This window comes from Rhinopithecus bieti, unplaced genomic scaffold (genome assembly GCF_001698545.2).
Source record: "Rhinopithecus bieti isolate Rb0 unplaced genomic scaffold, ASM169854v2 scaffold_11488, whole genome shotgun sequence".
Classification (NCBI taxonomy): Eukaryota; Metazoa; Chordata; class Mammalia; order Primates; family Cercopithecidae; genus Rhinopithecus; species Rhinopithecus bieti.
The window spans coordinates 1,001,734-1,022,100 of record NW_016806879.1 but is presented as its reverse complement, the minus strand read 5'-3'; the positions used below and the strand labels follow the sequence as shown (position 1 = coordinate 1,022,100).

The following is a 20,367-nucleotide window of genomic DNA, read 5'->3' as shown; positions in this document are numbered from 1 at the left end:
GTGTGAAGTTTAGATAGGGCCCGTTTGACCATCTCTCTCAATCTCAGCCTCTCCATTTTCAAGTGAGATGTAATAATATGGGTCCTATTTACCTGTCAGCGTGTGGTGAGAATCTAATGATTAGGGTGTGCTAGCACACAGGCACCTGTAAATCCTATTGAAATCTGAGGGCCCTATAACTCCTCTCCTGATTCCCAAGCCTCCTGCATGCTTACTTCCCATGTGTCCCGTTAGCCCTCCGGATGCAGTCAGGCCCATTTCCCCAGGACGCCTTTCACTAAGCCGCCTCATCCAGCTGGGGTCTGAGGGGCCTGCCTCTCGCCCCACGCCTAAAATCCTCCCCTCCCCTATCCCTTTGATACGGCGGTCTTTATTTCCTGGAGTCTGTACAACATCACTCCCCAATGATGCGTCTGCTTCCACGATTCCCAAAGAGACTGAGCTTACTGAGACCAGGGCAAGGACCGCGCCAGTTCCTCGTCGCCCCCTTCCTCTGCCTTCCCCTCCCTTCCCCCTCACCGCAGCCATGACGCCAAGCCCAAGAAAGCAGAGCAGAGGTTCCGCAATTCTTTTCTAAGACTGTCTGATTAGAGGGTTCAAAGCACTCTAACCCAAGGCCGGCTCGTGTCTCTAGGGAGGTTGTAGGAAGGCGCCAGAATGTGGATGGTGCGGACAATGTGGGATACTGGAGTCTCGACTGCCGCGCGCCAAGGAAGGGCGTCACCTAGCCAAGCCGGCCCTGGAGTTGAGTGCCCCTCAGCCCGCCAGTCCGCCCGCCCGGGCGCTTGCTGGCACCCTGGTGGCCGCGCCGGCTTTGTACCGGCGTCAGGTGCAAACCCCAGAGCGCCGGGCGTCCGCGCACGCGCCCCGGAGCGCGCAGAGCCCATTCGTTGCTCCCACCCGGATCTCCTCTGGGATCTCCTCCAGCGCCCGGGGCCGGAGCCTGGGTGAGGGAGGAGGTCGGACACGTAGCCTGCCTCGCAGCAGGGCTTGACTCCACGCGGGAGGGCGGGGGAGCCGGGGACCCGCCGCTCCAGCCCGCTGGCCTTCGAAAGATCCTCCTGGGCCAATGGCAGGCGGGGCGACGCGACCCGATTGGTGCAGGCGCTCTGCTGATCGCTGTGGAAACCCGGGCGGCGGAGAACGCGGGAGGATGAGGAACCCGAGGCGGGGGGAGCCGGAGGGGCGGGCAGAGGAGGTGTCGAGGCCCTGAGCTCCCGGGGAGTTTTTACTGGAGGCAAAAGTCCATAGCGGGCGGGCTGAGGGAGGGGCGGAGGAAGGGGACCGCTTTGGGGCACTGGGAAGCCAGGGATCCTCCGCCAGGAAGGCAGGGACACTGCCGAGCGCAGACGAGGAGGCTGGGGGAGGGGGCGCGGTGGGAGGAGTAGGAGAAGACAAAAGCCGAAAGCGAAGAGGGCCCGGGCTGCACACACCGGCTGGGAGGCAGCCGTCTGTGCAGCGAGCAGCCGGCGCGGGGAGGCCTCAGTGCACCGGGCGTCACAATAGGCAGGCAGCATGGGGAAGGGGGGTAACCAGGGCGAGGGGGCCGCCGAGCGCGAGGTGTCGATGCCCACCTTCAGCTGGGAGGAGATTCAGAAGCATAACCTGCGCACCGACAGGTGGCTGGTTATTGACCGCAAGGTTTACAACATCACCAAATGGTCCACCCAGCACCCGGGGGGCCAACGGGTCATCGGGCACTACGCTGGAGAAGATGCAACGGTAAGGGTCTGGGGGCGCCCCAGCCACCCTTCTCTGCTGCAGGCGGAGTCAGGATCCCTGGCACCCCGGGCGCCAAACAGACCTCCGGCGCTCAATGGAGCTTGGGACGTCCTGTAGGGAAGGAAAGTGCATCTATCGCACTCGTACCCCCGCCCCAATCTTCCTCCTCCTCTGGGCCGACTGGGGTGGAGACCGGATCTGGGACCCCGGGAGGCGGCGCTGCGGTGAAGGTCCAAGCGGTGGAGAACAGGGCAGCATCTACCGCGCGCGCCGGGACCCACGCGTCCTCCCCTTCAGTGGGGTTTGCCCAGAGGCAGGGACTCTCCAAGTGGGGCGCTCGAGCCCGACGGCTCTGGCGCCCCCAGCGTGGAAGATGGCCGCCCCTGCGCGCTGCTGAAAGGAGCGGCAGCGCAGGTAGCCAGGTGTGGGACTCTGCGCTTGTCCAGCACTCTCCATCCAGACTAGGTGGCGAGAAGGAAACTGGTCCCCAGCCGGGGATCGCTCCTGCTGGGACTCTTGTCTAAGAAGGCCCTCAATGGCCACCTGGGAAAAACCACCCAATAGCTCGGGTTCCCACGCTCCAGGGATTATCTAGACTCACCCCAAGCTCGAGTCGACCTTCTTGGGGACCGGCGTCGGGGATTGGTGGAAGGAGAACGGGCTGGGGTTTGCAAAGCCCAGGTCGAGTGAGGCCTTGAGCCGGTGGATTTAGCAGCGCTAGACTGGCTTGGCAACAGGTCCATCTGCACTCGAGGTTACTCTCGGGCGTTCAATTCAATGGCTCTCTGTTTTTAAACCCTGCCAAGAACGCCCTTTCCTCATCTTGCACTCCTAAAGGTAGTGGGCCTCTCTGGAGCCAGGGCTGCCCACCTTACCCGCACCAAATGCATGGCTCAGTGATTACCCTGCACCAGCTATCCGCACCGGGGACCCCAGTCTGAAATCCTGGCATTTATTAAAGGTGCAGCTGGTATCCCATGGATTCGAATGGGCTAGAGGGAAAAGAGCAGAGGCAAGGAGAGAGGGCGGCTCTTGGTGGTAGTGAATAGGATGCAGAGAAAAAAGGCCTGATGGGATAGAGAAATTGGGGAAGGGGAATACCAGAGAGGCAGAAAGGAGGGATGAACTTGAAGTAGATCATTCCACTTCCTGGAGGTCTAGGATGTGGAACTGTTTGTGGGCTTTTGCTCTCTAAGCTGTGTAGCCCCAACCCTTAACTTCCCCACCTCTTGCATCTCTAGGGGAAGGCCAGACCAGGCCGCCATAATCCAAGCTGGACAGTGGACAGGTGGTGTGGGCCAGCAGGGCCAGGGCTTATCTAAGATTGGGAAGGTCAGCGATATTGAAATTCCCTACAGCTTTCAGCCCCATCCTGTTTTACTTGCTTATGGACATTGCTTAAGCCTAGGGGGTTTGTGATGCTATTTAGAACTTAGGTGGGTATGTTTCACATACCTTCAGCGCTATCTCACCTGGACCTTTCCACAACCCAGTGAGGAGGTTGGGTAAAGGTAATTCCTAAGTAAAGGACCTTCTGCATCCTGGCTGGGATCTTTCCACTCTATGTTGCTGGACTTGGGGTGGTCTGTTTCTAATTTCATAGGTAAATTGTAGAAGGTTCCTGCCCTGTCCAGGCCCTCACCAAAAGCTTTCCAGAAGGAAAAGTCAAATACAATGGATTTGGTCTGATTATTCTGTATTGTTAAACATATTTTCTTACGTGAACGCTCAGTCTGGCAATTGCCTTGACCTTTCTGGTTTTGTTACCATATCAGATTGATTTATTTCATCCTTGTTCTGGATGTTCTCAGTGCTTACCTGACCTTAACACTGAGTTCCCTCCAAAAATCAGTGCTCACATCTCTCCTAGCAGAGGACTAGGATGCCCTACCCTTCCCTGACCTTTTCTCTGTCTCATAAAAACATAATAGTCTTTTCATTTCTGGTCCTGCTCCAGTGCTTTCTGTATAACTTTCATGGACTATAAACCTGGCATCTTGGATGTTAGTTGCTTTGTTACTCTCATAAGCTAGGGTGAGAGCCAACCTGGGCTGCAAACAGATCTAGAATTGAAGAAAGATGTCATTACTGGGCTCATTCACTGAGTGTTGTCACTTGACTGAGCCCCCCCCCCCCCCCGCTCCTCATCTATAAGGTACACCTGTACCTGTTTCAACGAATCTGATTTGTAGCAAAGCACGCCAGCAACTGTAACCACCAGATGAATGCAATAGGGTGTTTTCAGGCAAACGAGAATAAGAACAAGGATTATGAAACAGCTAGAATGGAAAGTATGCAAAGAGGAATTTGGAAGAAAAAATTTAAATCTATGCTAGCTTTATTTGGTGTAGCAACACGTAAAAACAATCCCTGTCCCCAGATCTTCCTGTCTTCTAAAATAAGACTTTTGGGGTATGAAATACATGAACTGGGGATACCGAATTGAATGATGGTGATGGTGGAGTGAGCAGCTGGGTTCTCTTTATTTTGTTTTGTTGTTTTGTTTTGTTTAAACTGTCCAGGACCAGGTTGGAAAAAGGCCTTGAGCAGCATAGGGTGGGTGAGGCATGTGGAAAGAGGACCTAAAGAGAGAGGCAGAAACAGGCTACCGAAATCCAGAGACACCTTGTTTAGGCTGTTGAGCAAGTGGCTTTACCCCTTTGGGTGATGGTTTGTTTCCCAGAGCAAGGGGAGTGACAATTTATGGACCAGACACAGTCTGGGGAGAGACTGATCAGAAGACAGTTTGGATTCCCTGGAACATTCCCAGGCAATGTTCTGAGCCCATCACAGTGCAATCATTCCTAACACCAGCCTGGAAACAGGTCGGAAGTCAAGAAAGTCATTCTCGGGACAATCTCGGAAGATCAGGGGGACAATCTGGGGCCTCAATAGGGCATTTCCTTTTTTCTGAAGAGGAAAATATCCAGGTAGTCAGGATCCATCTCCCTAGAAGGATGGGGCTGTTACGTGGTCCTTCCACAGAAGTTAAACCCTGGCCTTGCCTATAATAATACAAGTTGCTTGATTTTTGCAGCTTACAAAGCACATGCATATGTTTCACCTCATTTCATTCTCAGATCAGCCCCGTAGGCACCTCTCATTGCTCTGAGGTATCAAACCTGGCTCAAGTGGCAGTGCTCAGACTTCAGATCAGGATCTGACCTCAAGCCTTCCCAGCTCACCTTCCTTCTCTTCCGTGTTTCTACCTCTGATCTCTTCCCTTTGTTGCTGCGGTGCTTCTCTCGTCTTTTCCTTGCCGTGGGCAAAAAGAACCCTCACCTACGCCCTAAGAGTGTGTCTGCTCTTTTCACAGCAGTCCCACCCCTGCAGAACTGTTCATCTTCAGCAACAATTCATCAAACATTAATTGAGTGTCTCCATAGCTCTGAGCTGAGCCCAGACACAAAGATGAATTATCCACAGACAGAGACCTGAAGCTGCGGGATGTGCTCCCCTTGCTCTCTCTCAAGCTGGGGCTTGGATCTGGACCCTCTGCCTCCAGATATCAGCCCCCCATCCCTAACCCTTGTCTCAGCAACTGCTCCTGCCTGGTCTGCATTGGTGACCTCTTAGAATCAAGGGAAGGCGAGAAGAGACCAGAGGTTTGTTCCACCTTTCAACCTGCTCTTATGTTGTTCTTGTGAAAAGGCAACAGATCTAAAGAGGAACTCTGGCCTCCTTTGGACAGGGCAGGAGGGTTGTAGTATTTAGAGGCAGGAGACCTGGGTTCCAGTCCCAGCTTTATGAATTCCCAGGCCTGGAGGGCAGCTCCATCTCCCCAGCTGAGATCTGGGTGGGAGCCGTCCAATTCCTGTGGTTGCAGCCTCAGCATCCCCAGGAAGCAGTTCCGAGATGAAAGTGGTGAATGGCACCAATTTCTTCATGCCCAGGTTGCCTTTGCAGGGACCTATCTCCTGTGCAGCCCTGCCTTTCTGCCCTCAGGGTAGTGCATGGACCCTGTGTTATGGGGGAGGCTCTCACTGCGGGGCTCTTTGGCCACAGAGCACGGCCCCACCAGCCTCTATTGCTTCTTTCCTTGGAGGGGACACGGCATAGGGGCTTCCTGCCCTGCCTGCATCTCTCTGCTGCAGAAAGGAAGTCAGCGTCCCTGTCTTGCTCTTCATTTCCACTGGAGAATGCGAGGGTCCCTCCTGTGCATCTCCACACACTTAGATCACTTGTTCTGTAAAGTTCTGGTCCGCAGGGCTGCCACCTACTGCACTGTATGCCCTGAACTTGCCTGTCCTGCACTTCCCAAGTCCTGGGCCAAGTGCCCAGTTGTGCAGTATTTGATCAGAGATTAGCCTTGCCCAGCAGAGGACGTGGGCACAGCCATAAACAAATCCTGGCACCAGGTGCTCAGTGGATGGCGAGCAACTGTGAGTTGTACCCGGAGTTGGGCAGGGGCAGGGAAAATATCCCTGTGGAGAAGTTGACTGGCATCAGAGCTGGGTGACGGCAGAAGCAGGAACTGGCAAAAAGCGAAGTGTGACATGCACTTCGGAATCTGGGTGTTCTGACATCCCCACCTCACACACCTGCCCTGCCGGGTGTGCAGCTCTGCTTTCTCCACCTGTTTGCCAATCCTTTCTCTTCCCCATGTTCCAGGTCCTCTTCCTGGAAAGTCTCTGGCTTCTCTCCTGTTACACGAGGATAGAGCGCGGTTCCAATTCTTGGTCCAAAGACAATGTTTGGGTTGGCCCTCCCTTGCCTTGAATCCTGGTCTGCCTTATACCTGCCAGACATTTCTGTAACCCAGCAGGTGCTGGGAACCTTCTGCCAGCATGTGAGACACATTTATGGCAATGGGAAGTGAGAGACAAAAAATAATTGACTCTCAGGGAGCAGGATGCTCATGTCGAAGGAAGCCTTTGTCTGAACAGCAGAAAACACTCAAGGTAGCCACATGTGACTCAAACTCTGCTCAGCTCATCCCCGAGTGTGATAGTGGGCAGGTGGCTCTGCCAACCTATGCTTCATTTCTTATCTCTAAAAAATGACCTGCCTCACAAAGTTTGGTAAAGATTCGTGGCTGATGTATGCAAGCCACTCCCGGGGCACCGTGTCTCACCTGCGTCACCTCAGCAGGTGGCAGCTGTAGCAACCACCAGCGTGGGGATGCCGGAGAAGGCTTTTGGTGTTCCAGAGGCAGAAGCCAAGTTGTGTGAAACGCGGAAGAGGACAAGTGTCTGATCATGACTGCACAGTGGAAAAGTATGATATCAGAGTGTGTTCAGCTGTGGGGTCCTGGGTCCATTCATTCCCTAGTGAGCCATCTTATGAGGCCCCGTTCCAGGCAATGGGATTATTGCAGCAAACAAGACAGGTGCAGGCCTTCCCAACTGGGGCTTATGCTCCAGCGGGGGACACAGGCCATAAACAAGTGGGCACGTCACACGGTCTAATGATGAACCTTGATGACTGCTATGAAGATCTAACAGGGCATTGACCCAGGGAAGGCCCAGGGCTGTGAGAGCTCTTTTGGATGTGATGTTGGGAAAAGCCACTTGGAGGTGATGTTGAGGCTGAGTCCTGAATGGAGGTGGCCCTGGTGTGGAAAGGAGCATGGTATGTTCAAGGGTGGTCCACACCGGGCCTGCTCGGAAAGCTGCCACATTGACCATGGGCAAGGAGCCGATCCAACAGACTGCTCGATTTTCTGAAATGGCAGGAAGCGTGTGGCACTTGAGAAAGGAGTCCTTAAAGGCAGATGGACCTGGATTTGATCCTGGCTCTGCCACTTGGAGCCCAGGACTCTGCTTCCTGCCTCTTCATCTCAAAAGTTGGGGCTTGAGGCCTAAGGGAGTAACATGAACAACACTCCTGGCTCCCTGCCTGGCACACGCCTATTACCCTTGGGCTCAGGGAGGTGAGGCTGCCCGTGAGCCTTCTAGAAATGGCTGAGGAGCAACCCAGGTCAAGGCAGGGCTCTGTCATCTGTCTGCTCCCTTGGAGCTGGAACCTGGGCTGCAGGGCTCGGGTGTTGGGGAGGCAGCAGGAGCAGAGATGAGTCCATTTGTAAGCCACTGAATCTTGTCTTTCAATGAAACAAGAGGAATCCGTTAGTTATCAGCCACTGCAGCTGCTTCTTAGGCAACTGCCTTACCAGGGACTTCCTGTTCATTTCGCAAAGGCTGTGGTGTGATGTGAGGAGGACCAATGAAGGGGCTTTTTCAGGCCCAGCCCTGGGCCCTGACTTTGGCAGCTCCTCCGGGCCTCTCCCAGGGCCTTGCTTATTTTGCAGAGGTGGCTGAGGCTCTGGTGGGGACTGCTCACCCCACCCAGAGCTGGCAAAGCTGATCACCACTGCAACCTGGGGCTCCTCCCTCCTCACCACCCAGGGCCTCCTCCCTCCTCGCCCCCCAGGGCCTCCTCCCTGCCTGCCCCCTGGGCCTGTTCCCTGCCTCCCCAGGGCCCTGGAACAGCACATCTCTTTTCCGTGAAAATACACTTGACCTGATCCCCTGCTACTATCCCTTGTCTGCTTGGCTAGTGGGTCGCAGGCATTTTTTAAAAAACCATGGGCCCAGTTTTCTGTCAGTCTGTTCTAGACACAAATAGAACAAAGACCAAGCAAAGGACTTGATGCCAGGAATGTAGTAAGAAGATGATGGGAGACTGGCAGTTACCCTTAGGAGATCCTTACATGTGGGGGTGAAAAGATTTCCAGGAGTGGTTAGCACTTTCTCCACCTCCCCACGACGCTCTTTTTTTTTTTTTTTTTTTGAGATGGAGTCTCTCTCTGTCGCCAGGCTGGAGTGCAATGACATGCTCGTGGCTCACTGCAACCTGCCACCTCCCTGGTTAAAGCAATTCCCCTGCCTCAACCTCCCTAGTAGCTGGGATTACAGGTGTGTGCCACCACGCCCGGCTAATTTTTTTTTTTTTTTTTTTTTTTTGGCATTTTTAGTAGAGACGGGGTTTCACCATGTTGGCCAGGCTGGTCTCAAACTCCTGGCCTCAGGCAATCTGCTGCCTTGGCCTCCCAAAGTGCTAAGATTACCGCACCCAGCCCCCTCTTCTTTTTAATTTTGAAAATTTCCCAACATCCAGAGATGTCGAAAGAGCGAGCAAACACCTGTGTATCCTCAACCAATATTCACTAGTCTTAACATTTTGCCACCTTCGTGTTTTTCCTCTTTACACGTGTGCAGTTTCCTTTTGAAAATAAGCTGCGTCATTATGTGATCATATCCATAAAGTCTTCATCATTTCCTAAGAAAAAGGAAGAGGTGCTCTAACATAATCACAGTACCTTTGTCACGTTTAAGAAAATTAATAGTAATTCATTGATATGATCGAATATCTGGTTCATATTCATTTTTTCTCATTCAGCCCCCGAAAACCCTTGTATAACTTATCTTTTCCTTCAAGTGAGAGCCTTTCACATTAAAGAATTGCAAGATGTTGTTTGTTTGTTTTCTGAGACAGAGTCTCACTCTGTTGCCCAGGCTGGAGTGCAGTGGTGCAATCTTGGCTCACTGCAACCTCCGCCTCCTGGTTTTAAGGGATTCTCGTGCCTCAGCCTCCTGAGTAGCTGGGATTACAGGCGTGCGCCACCACACCTGACTAATTTTTGTATTTTCAGTAGAGACGGTATATCACCATTTTGCCCAGGCTGATCTCAAACTCCTAACCTCAGGTGATCCCTGCCTTGGCCTCCCAAAGTGCTGGGATTACAGGCATGAGCCACTGTGCCTGGCCTGTTCGTTTTTTGAGACATGGTCTCACTCTCTTGCCCAGACTGGAGTGCAGTGGCACCATCATTACTTATTGTATCTTCCTGCCTCAGCCTCCCGAGTAGCTGGGGTTATTGGTGCAGGTCACCACACCTGGCTAATTTTGTTTATTTTTAGTAGAGACAGGTCTTGCTATGTTACTCAGGCTGGTCTTGAACTCCTGGCCTCAAGTGATCCCCCTGCCTCTGCCTCCCAAAGTGCTGGGATTACAGGTGTGAGCCCCTGTGACTGGACAAGAGTTGCAGTTTTTATATCATTTTAGTCTCTTTTAATCTAGACTATGCTTCCATACTTTTTTTTTTTCCCTGCAAACCTGTGTTTTTTTCCCCAGCTATACTGATTTTTCTGATTGTTTCTCATGGTGGAGTTTGACTGGTTTGCCAATCCTACCAATGTCTGGAAGCTTGACTTGATGCAGATTAAACAGTGTTCACCACTGGGACATTCTATTACATCCCCTCAGGGGCGCCTGGTGGGCGCCCTAATAGAAATGCTAGATTTTTTATGAGATAATTAATGTAATATGCATAATGTGTATAGGAAAAAGCTAGAAGGAAAAATGCTAACATATTAGCAATAATGATCACTTTCCGGGTGATATTTATTTTCCTCTTTATTCTGCTGTGCCTTTTCTAACTTGACCAAAACTCAGCACATTTTTACTTTATAATTGGGGAAAAAAAGATTAAAATGTTTATCATTATAGCAGTGGTAGAATTCGGAAAGTAATGAAAATAAAGCAAGGCATAATCCAACTACCTTAACATGTATAATAATAGCCTAGATCATCCCAGGCTTTTTTTCAGGAATGCTTTTTACATGACTCTGTGTTTATTTTTTGTATACTTGATCTGAGCACATTTCCAATGCCATGGTAGTGTTCGGTCTTGTTCTTTTCATTGATAACCCTGGATATGAAGGTGAGGAACTTACAAGAGGTGGTGGGTGGTGCAGTTTGTGCACCATGCAAGGCACTCAGCTCACGCAGTTGAGGCTCAAGTCCTCCCTGAGCCCCATGTCTTCCTGGTGCGTCTTCCTGGAGGGTCACCATTTCCTGACTTGCCCAAAGGCAGCCTGTGCATCTATCCACAAACCCCTGGGAGTTTAGCGTGCCTGTGCCAGCACAGAAGCCCAGGTGGCTATTGCCATTGGCATTGGGCAGTAAGGGCTCTGTCCTGGAAAAATGCTAGAGACAGCATTTGGGGCCAGATCACAGGAGACCCCATTTGGTGTCTGGGCGCACACGTGGAGCTGCTGCTGGTTGAGCACTGTCCTCCTTGGGGCCCGAGAGCAGACAGAGGTCGGGTCTCAGCCTCACCACTGCCCTCTGCTCTCCAGGATGCCTTCCGTGCCTTCCACCCTGACCTGGAATTCGTGGGCAAGTTCTTGAAACCCCTGCTGATTGGTGAGCTGGCCCCAGAAGAGCCCAGCCAGGACCACGGCAAGAACGTGAGTCGGGCTTGCAACCTGGGTGGGGGTGGAGATGGGGCTGGGGGTGGCTGGGAGTCTGAGAGAGGGTCCCCTCACCCCAGGACCAGTAACTGGGGCTGGGGCAGGCAGGGGTGCTTTTGTCCTGGAGGAGCCACTGTGGATCACCTGTGGTCAGGGAGGGCCTCAGAGCCTCCCTGGGAGCTGGGGTTTGACAACAGCTAGTGGCGTCTCCTCTCTTCTGGCCAGTTTCACTTTCATTCTCCTCCATCCCTTTCCAGAAAGGTGCCAGATGACAATCTAGGGGAAAGACAGGAAAGAAACACTGAAAAATGTCATTTAATGACAAGAGTGGCTTTGGGGTCTGGGAGCACCTCTTTGAGAAAGAATGATCATTCCCTGGTCATTTCTTCATCGTCTGTGGGTCAGACACTCTCCTGGGTGCTGGGTTTCCAGGACAGTGACGTGTGAAAATAGCAACTCCTGAGGTTTCACGGGCTGTTTTGTTCAACAATGAAGTCCCCATGTAAATGGTGGAGCAGTGTATAGAAGGAACTTGGGACAGGAGGCAGGGGCAGGGCAGGACGGGGAACAGAGTGGTTACAAGGAGAGGAGTGGTACCCATAGGGCATGACCAGGGTGGTCATGGAGGTCCCACCCTGGCCTCAGCGAGCCCTTCCTCCTCTTGTTGCCAGCCTGGGCTGGACCCCTCTGCTTAGCAGAGCCAGGCCAGGACCAGGGTCTCTCCTGGCCTGGACTCTTGGCCAGTCCCCCACTACCCCCATTGCCTCTGGCTTTCCTGATGAGCTGCAGACCACCCTGCAGGTCCTCCAGAGGCCAATGCCCCTACTCTCACATTTCCCTCCATGGTACATGAGATCACCTGCCCCGTACCCATGCCAACCCATGCTTGTCCCCTCCTGCCTCCTTCGCAAGTCCATCTCCCACTCTCACCCCCCGGCACCTCCTGGCCTGCAGCTTACCCAGTTTTGCTTGTCCTGCCCTGTAGCTCCCTCCTCCATGGCCTTGGTCCTTGGCTCTGTCCATTGCTCTCCCTTTGTGCTGCAGATCCTGCACCACTTAGCACCCAGGCTCCCACCATGTGCCACCAGAACCACCTTTCATAGCACCCTGGTCATGCCCTGTGGGTACTGCTCCTCTCCTAGTATCCACTCTCCTCCCTGTCCAGCCCTGCCCCTGCCTCTTGTCCCAAGTTCCTTCTTTCTCGCCATGCCATTGTGTTCCCAGGGCACTCCTTGATTCCACTTCGCCTCCCTGGCTCCATGTGCCCAGGGCTCACAGCCCCCACCTTCCTGCCTCAGCTCGTCCTCCTGCCTGCCTCAGCTTGTCCTCCTGCCTGCCTCAGCTCGCCCTCCTGCCTGCCTCAGCTTGTCCTCCTGCCTGCCTCAGCTCACCCTCCTGCCTGCCTCAGCTCACCCTCCTGCCTGCCTCAGCTCGCCCTCCTGCCTGCCTCAGCTCACCCTCCTGCCTGCCTCAGCTCGCCCTCCTGCCTGCCTCAGCTTGTCCTCCTGCACTACTTTGTGTTGTCCCAACTCAACCCCTCAAGACCCAACAGTGTGCACAGAGCAAGTGGTGCTCTGTTGGGTGGTAGAAAATGCAAGTTTTCTTTTTCTCTTTTTCTTTTTTTGTTTTTTTGAGACGGAGTTTCGCTCTTGTTACCCAGGCTGGAGTGCAATGACACGGTCTCAGCTCACCACAACCTCTGCCTCCAGGTTTAAGCCATGCTCCTGCCTCAGCCTCTCAAGTAGCTGGGGTTACAGGCGCCTATCACCATGCCCGGCTAATTTTTGTATTTTTAGTAGAGATGGGGTTTCACCGTGTTGAGCAGGCTGGTCTCAAACTCCTAACCTCAGGTGATCTGCCCGCCTCGGCCACCCAAAGTGCTGGGATTAAACTTTTCTTTTTTAAAAAAGTGTGGTTAACCATTTTAGTCATTTGAAGTGTACAGTTCAGTGGCATTAAATAAGCACATTTACATTGTTATGTAACCATCACTGCCATCAGTTCTCATCTTCTCCAAATTGAAATTCCACATCCATTAAACACTCACTCCTCATTCTCCCACCCATCAGTCCCTGGCAGGCACCATTCTACTTTCTGTCTCTGAATTTGACCTCTCCAAGGACCTCCTGTATATGGAATCATACAATATTTGTCCTTTGGTGACTGGCCTGTTTGCCTTAGCATGATGTCTTCAAAGTTCACCCACATTGTAGCATGTGTCAGAATTTCCTCCCTTTTCAAGGCTGAGTTATATTCCATTGCATGGATAGACCCCGTGTTGTTGATCCATTCATCCGTCATGAGATCTTTGGGTTATTTCTACCTTTTTTCCTATGTGAATAGAGCTGCTATGAACACAGGGTGTACAAAATGCAAGCTTTTGAGTCAAAGCCTTTCTCTGTCACTCTTACCTAGCTGTGACAAATATACAGGGCCCAGGGCTGTGTGGGGCACGTGGCAACAGCACCTATTGTAGGGACTCCTGCAGGGTCGAGGCTTGTGGCTTTGCCCCCTCTTGCCACAGCTTCTCTGGGTTGTCCATTGGCTGTTGAAATGGCAGCCCAAGACATATGTTCCCTCCAGAGTGGTTGGTGGCTGACTCCTTTCCCTGTGCTCTTGGTCAACAGTCGAAGATCATTGAGGACTTCCGGGCCCTGAAGAAGACGGCTGAAGACATGAACCTGTTCAAGACCAACCACGTGTTCTTCCTCCTCCTCCTGGCCCACATCATCGCCTTGGAGAGCATCGCGTGGTTCACCATCTTTTACTTTGGCAATGGCTGGATTCCTACCCTCATCACGGCCTTTGTCCTTGCTACCTCTCAGGTGAGGCGTGACACCCTCACCTCTCCCAGCTGACAGAGGCCTGGTGCCTGTTTGCTGAGGCTGTGACAGCTTGTGTGACCCTCTCTTCCCAGGCCCAAGCTGGATGGCTACAACACGACTATGGCCACCTGTCTGTCTACAGGAAACCCAAGTGGAACCACCTTGTCCACAAGTTTGTCATTGGCCACTTAAAGGTAAATGTCAGCAGCCCTGGGCATCTGTCCTGTTGGACAGCAGTTGAGACAGAGGGACCAGGATTCCTCTCTGCTCAGTGCTCTGAGGCTACAGGGTGACAAGGCAGGTATGCCTATGCTGTGGGCCATGGTGACCCTCCATTCTGCTGGCTTCCTGAGCCCCATCTCTCTATCAGTTCTGACCCATGAAGACACAGTGTACTGCTCACTATGAAGACAGGCACACCCTTTCTTGTCTGTTGGCTCAGCGGATTGTAATGTTTGATGTTCCTTAGCTAAGGACTCATCTAACAAATCTGTTTTCGTTTGGGGACAGTAAAGTAGCAGTTTTTTTTGTTTGTTTGTTTTGTTTTGAGACAGAGTCCTGCTTTTGTCACCCAAGCTGGAGTGTGGTGGTGTGATCTTGGCTCACTGCAAACTCCACCGCCAGGTTTGAGCAATTCTCCTGCCTCAGCCTCCCGAGTAGTGGGGATTACAGGCACCCGCCACCATGACCAACTAATTTTTGTATTTTTAGTAGAGATGGAGTTTTGCCATGTTGGCCAGGCCGGTCTCGAACTCCTGACCTTGTGATCCACCTGCCTTGGCCTCCCAAAGTGCTGGGATCACAGGTGTGAGCCACCGTGCCCGGCCAGTAGCAGTCTCTTTTGATGAGTTGGTATGCTTCCTTTCACTGGGGATATGAGCTCTTTAATACATTGTGCTGGGTGTGGTGGCACACATCTGTAATCCTAGCTACCCGGGAGGCTGAGGCAGGAGAATTGCCTGAGCCCAGGAGTTCGAGACCAGCCTGGGCAACATAGTGAGACCCCCATCTCTTAAAAAAAAAAAAAAAAAAAAAACACATTATGTTCCTCTCTTCCCCTCAGAAGCCAAGAGGTGCAAAGCAGCATTTGAAACAGCAACTATCTTTAGTCTGTGTTTTTGGTGCACCCATTCTTTCCTTCCTCATCTGGCATTTATGCTTTTATCTTTATTTTAGCCTTCTGTTATATATGAGTCCTTTATGTTAAGCCACTTCAAATACTCTTTGGAAATAAGCGTGGTACAAAAAGTAAATGTCATCCTATAAGGCCTCAGATAGGGGACACCAAACTATGGAATGATCAACTGGCCCAAAGGACAAAAGCCATTAGAAGTGCAGGAGTTAAGCAAGTTCCAGTCTCACCTCCCCCTAGATGAGGAAGCAGACCACAGACGCTCAGCACGCTTGTAGAAAGATGAGCTGGAATTGCCAATGGCCTTGTTCTGATCTGATAGGCATTATCTCCTCAGTTTCGAAAATGAGTCTTTGCTGACTTGCTCTCTGAAATAGACCGTCCCCATCCCAGCCCAACCCAACAGTACCTGCTTCCTGAGAAAAGCGGGGTCCTAAAGATTCCATCCCTCCACACCCTGGCAAGGGAACAGCTACATGTCAGGTGTAGCTTATCCCCTCTTCCACCCAGACCACAACGGGGCCCTTGGCTTGCCAGCTGCAGACCCCATTGGTGGCCAACCACCCCTGAGCTGGTCACCAGTTTCGCAGCGAGCAGCTTGCCTGGCCCTGAGCCTGAAGTGGCCTGAGAACCTGGTCTCTGTCCAGAATCTCAGGGGCAAAGGGAGAGGGTGCACATAGTGCAGTGCTTTGTTTCATTTTATACTCTTCTCTGTTGGATCAAACCCTCCTCAGTATGGCAAAGTAACATTTAACTCCTGACCCATGTTAGCCCTCACACACTTAACAAAGATGGGCTGTGTCCTGCTTCCAATTCTGGGCAGGGGCCAGGCAGGGGGGACCGTTCCGGTCCAATGGCCCTCAGTCCTTGAGGGGCCCCAGAGCACGGCTCTTGCGTCAGGCGGGAGATGGGGCCAGGACAGAGGACTGATCTCTATGTAGAACGTGGATGACAGCAAATAGGGTCCTTGGGCTTGGGGATGTGGGCTCCACTCATGGCCCGCCAGCCCCCATTGGCTATGTCCTTGGTGCTGTGTCACAGAGCCAGGCCAAGGACATGGACATGCGGCTCACTCAGGGGTGCCCCAGAGTAGGGAGGTCAAGCTTGCCCAAAATTGACCCCAACACTCAGCAGGTGCACGACCATGGAGAAAAATCTTGTAGGTCTGTGTCTCTTCCCATCACTGGGAAAAAGGGAACTGGCTGCAGGGAGGTCCTCCAGGGCCTTGCCAACTCAGATGTCTTATCACAAGCTGGAGAGACCTGTGGGTAGGTTACCAGGGGCTGTGAGAGGCTGGGACCCCCTTCTTCCTGTTAGCTGCACTGCTAATGGGATTTCATGGGAGTTCTCCACATCCTGACCTTCTGTTTGCCTTCAGCCCGTGTCACGCCCAGCAGACATTTCTTCCAGAGCGTGATCTTTTACAAAGACTATTCTGAGGTTAAAACTCTTTCATAGTTCAGCACTGTACTTAGGATAAAATGCAAACTTTGACCAGGCACAGTGGCTCACGCCTATAACCTCAGCGCTTTCGGAGATCAAGGCAGGAGGATCGCTTGAAGCCAGGAGTTTGTGACCAGCCTGGGCCACATAGCAAGACCCTGTCTCTACTAAAAATAAAAAAATTAGCCAGGGGTGGTGGTGCATGCTTGTAGTCCCAGCTACTGGGGCGGCTGAGGCGGGAGGATGGCTTGAGCCTGGGATTTGAAGGCTGCAGTGAGCTGTGATGGTACCACTGCACTCCAGCGTGGATGACAGAGTGAGACGCTGTCTCTAAATAAACAAATGCAAGCTGAAAGGCCCAGTGCCATCTGGGCGCTGCATCTGTAATGGACATCACCAGCCTTTCTGCAGCCTCATCTCAGGCCACCAGGGCCACGATTAGAGTAAAGCAAGTAAGACATTCGCCTAGGGTATAAAATCTAACGGGACACCAGACAAATTCAGTTTTCAAGAAAAATGATGTTTTAATGCAACGTGGTTTTGTTTTGTTTTTTGAGATGGAGTTTCACTCTTGTCACTCAGGCTGGAGTGCAATGGCGTGATCTCAGCTCACTGAAACCTCCGTCTCCCAGGTTCAAGCGATTCTCCTGCCTCAGCCTCCCAAGTAGCTGGGATTACAGGTGTGTGCCACCACGCCCAGCTAATTTTTTTGTATTTTTAGTAGAGACGGGGTTTCCCCATGTTGGCCAGACTGGTCTTGAACTCCTGACCTAAGATGATCCACCTGTCTCGGCCTCCCAAAGTGCTGAGATTACAGGCATGAGCCACCGTGCCCGGCCTGCAATCTTTTTTTTTTTTTAAAACAAAATTAATGCAAAAACAATCCACAATGAACAAAATATCAAAATTTTAAATAAAGATCAGGATGAACTGAGGCAAATGAAAAAACATGCACCCCTCTATACATGTTTGTGTGTCATTTTTTAATGGATGTTTTTTTTTCCAGAGCATTAAAATAGTTGAAAAAATATTTAACAATGAAGAAGTTGACGTATTAAAAGTCATAACATTCTAAGTGTAAATGCTTTATTTATACCAAAAGAGAGTTTATTATACCTTTGCTTCATTTGAATGTAATCAAAAATCAGTTAAGGCCGGGCATGTTGGCTAGGCCGGGTGTGGTGGCTCATGCCTGTAATCCCAGCACTTTGGGAGGCTGAGGCAGGTAGATCACTTAAGGTCAGGAGTTCGAGACCAGCCTGGCCAACAGGGTGAAACCCTGTCTCTACTAAAAATACAAAAATTAGCTGGGCGAGGTGGCGTGCCTGTAATCCCGGTGCTCGGGAGGCTGAGACAGGAGAATCACTTGAACCAGGGAGGTGGAGGTTGCAGTGAGCAGAGATGGTGCCACTGCGCTCCAGCCTGGGCGAAGAGTGAGGCTCTATCTCAAAATTAAAATAAAATAAAATTATTTAAGCTAATCGCTTGGTTAACGGAAACCATCAAACTCAGCAATTCTTTCCATTGAAAATGAAATGAGGCCAGGCGCGGTGGCCTGTAGTCCCAGCATTTTGGGTGGTTGGGGTGGGCAGATCACAAGGTCAGAAGATCAAGACCATCCTGGCTAACACGGTGAAACCCTGTCTCTACTAAAAATACAAAAAATTAGCTGGGCATGGTGGCGGGCGCCTGTAGTCCCAGCTGCTTGGGAGGCTGAGGCAGGAGAATACTTGGACCCGGGAGATAGAGGTTGCAGTGAGCCGAGACCGCACCACTGCACTCCAGCCTGGGTGACAGAGCAAGACTCCATCTCAAAAAAAAGAAGAAAATGAAATGAGCCAAAAAGTAGACTTTGAAAATGTTATCATTGAATTTGCTTCCATAAAGCCAGGAGTGCAATTTTTTTTTTTTTTTTTTTGCCTCAGGCTCTGATAGGGCTCCGCCTAGCACTGCTGGTCACAGTTATACCAAGGAGCTTTCCTCTGGCTTCTGGAATATTCCACACTCCCACACTCCCCCTTCCCCTCCCAGGGCCTCCCCTAGGCTCTTCCCTCTGTCAGGAAAGCACCCCTCACTCTGCCTGGCCAACTTTTCCAGCTGCGTGCACACTTAGCTTTCCTGGCTCCAGCTCAGTTTGGATTTGGTGTGATGACGCCAGACCCTCCCTCGCAGCTCCTTGAGGACAAGGGCTTTGTCTCTTGGTTCACCTTCCAGGCAGAGCATGGCAGCTGGCTTAGGGTAGGCAATATCTGCACCACATTCTGGAAACTAGGAGCTGGCCATTGTTCCAGGACAAGGTGGGCTTCCCAGTGCTCAGAAGGAGGGGCTCTTGAAGAACAAGCAGGGCTTCACCTGGCAAAGAAGAGTGGAAGAGAAGCCGCGTGAGGTGGCTTATGCCTGTAATCCCAGCACTTTGGGAGGCCGAGGTGGGTGGATCACCTGGGTTCAGGAGTTCGAGACCAGCCTGGCCAACATGGTGAAATTCCATCTCTACTAAAAATACAAAAATTAGCCGGGCATGGTGGTGGGCGCCTGTAATCCCAGCTACTCGGAAGACTGAGGCGGGAGAATCGCTTGAACCTGGGAGGCGGAGGTTGCAGTGAGGTGAGATCGTACCACTGCACTCCAGCCTGGGCGACAAGAGCGAAACTCCATCTCAAAAAAAAAAAAAAAAAAAAAGAATGGAAGAGAATCACAGCAGAGGAGTAGCATGAACAAAAAATGCTTTCATTACATCTCATCCCGAGTCCAGGGAGAGCTGGGACTGCCCCACCTCACTGGCTCCTTGTTGTCGGCCCGTCTTACTTTCTTCCATCTATTTGCTCAATAAACATCTCTGGGTTGGTATCCTCCAAACATCATGCTTACTCGTTTCATGCCTTGCTCTTAGGTTTCTTTGTGCCAGAGATTTTTCCATTTGATTCTTCCCAGGAATTTTGTTCCTTTTGACAACAAACACAAATGTGTCATTTGATTCCTCAAGGCTTTAAGCTTTCTTTTTCTTTCTTTCTTCCTTTTTTTTTTTTTTTTTTTTGAGACGGACTCTTGTTGCCCAGGCTAAAGTGCCGTTGGTGCGATCTTGGCTCACTGCAGCCTCCGCCTCCTGGGTTCACAGGATTCTCCTGCCTCAGACTCCTGAGTAGTTGGGATTATAGGTGCCTGCCACCACGCCCAGATAATTTTTGTAGTTTTAGTAGAGATGGTTTCTCCATGTTGGCCAGGCTGGTCTGGAACTCCTGACCTCAAGTGATCCACCCACCTCGGCCTCCCAAAGTGAAGCCGCTAAGCTTTCACTCTGACTTTTCTCTCTCTCTCTCTCTCTCTCTCTCTCTCTCATGGGTTTTGAGGCCTGCCTGTTTCCAGGGGCCTGAGGTCACTGCAAAGGTTGCAGCTGTCCATTGCTGTTCCCACCCATGGCTATTTGTCCATAGACTGTGTTTGTGCCAAAAGCATCTCCCAAGTGAAATGTTTGTTTAGCAGATAGGCATTTTTTTGCAGACCCTTAGCCAAAGCACTGATCTGGCAAGAGCTCAGCAGAATAATCGTGATGCTAAAGGGTCAGGAAATTGTGTTTTCTTTCATCTGTTGCTAGGCAACTGCTGAGGGCCATGCCTCTGAGCTGAGGAGATGGAAATCTGCAGCCTCAAAAGAAACATCCATGTTATGCATCTTGTCTCATGGGATCCTATTTGAGTGTTAGAAACAGGAAAGTTCTTTTTGTTCATGTTAGCAGTTTTTTGTTAAGCTCTCCCTCCAGCCTTCCTGGTGTGACATGAATCTCAGGACCCACCCTCAGCATAGCAGCACAACTGCAATCTCCAAATGCTTTATTGAGATACAGTTATCCCCTTGCTCTGTCACCCAGGCTGGAGTGCAGTGTTGTGATCTCTGCCTCCCTGGTTCAAGTGATTCTCCTGCATCAGCCTCCCAAGTAGCTGGGATTACAGGTGCCTACAACCACACCCGGCTAATTTTTGTATTTTTAGTAGGGACGGGGTTTCACCATGTTGCCCAGGCTGGTCTTGAACTCCTGACCTCAAGTGATCCACCC

At 51.6% G+C, this 20,367-nt stretch overlaps 1 protein-coding gene across 1 annotated transcript in view; it reads left to right on the top strand.

Annotated features, from left to right (window-relative positions):
* Positions 1 to 891: 891 nt before the first annotated feature.
* Positions 892 to 20,367, top strand: part of FADS2 (fatty acid desaturase 2) — a 40,302-nt gene continuing 20,826 nt past the window's right edge. The window contains exons 1-4 of the mRNA XM_017878418.1: positions 892 to 1,722; positions 10,803 to 10,913; positions 13,544 to 13,741; positions 13,834 to 13,935. Of these exons, the coding sequence (XP_017733907.1) occupies positions 1,516 to 1,722; positions 10,803 to 10,913; positions 13,544 to 13,741; positions 13,834 to 13,935 (618 nt within the window). The 5' untranslated portion in view covers positions 892 to 1,515. The remainder of the gene's footprint in view (positions 1,723 to 10,802; positions 10,914 to 13,543; positions 13,742 to 13,833; positions 13,936 to 20,367) is intronic.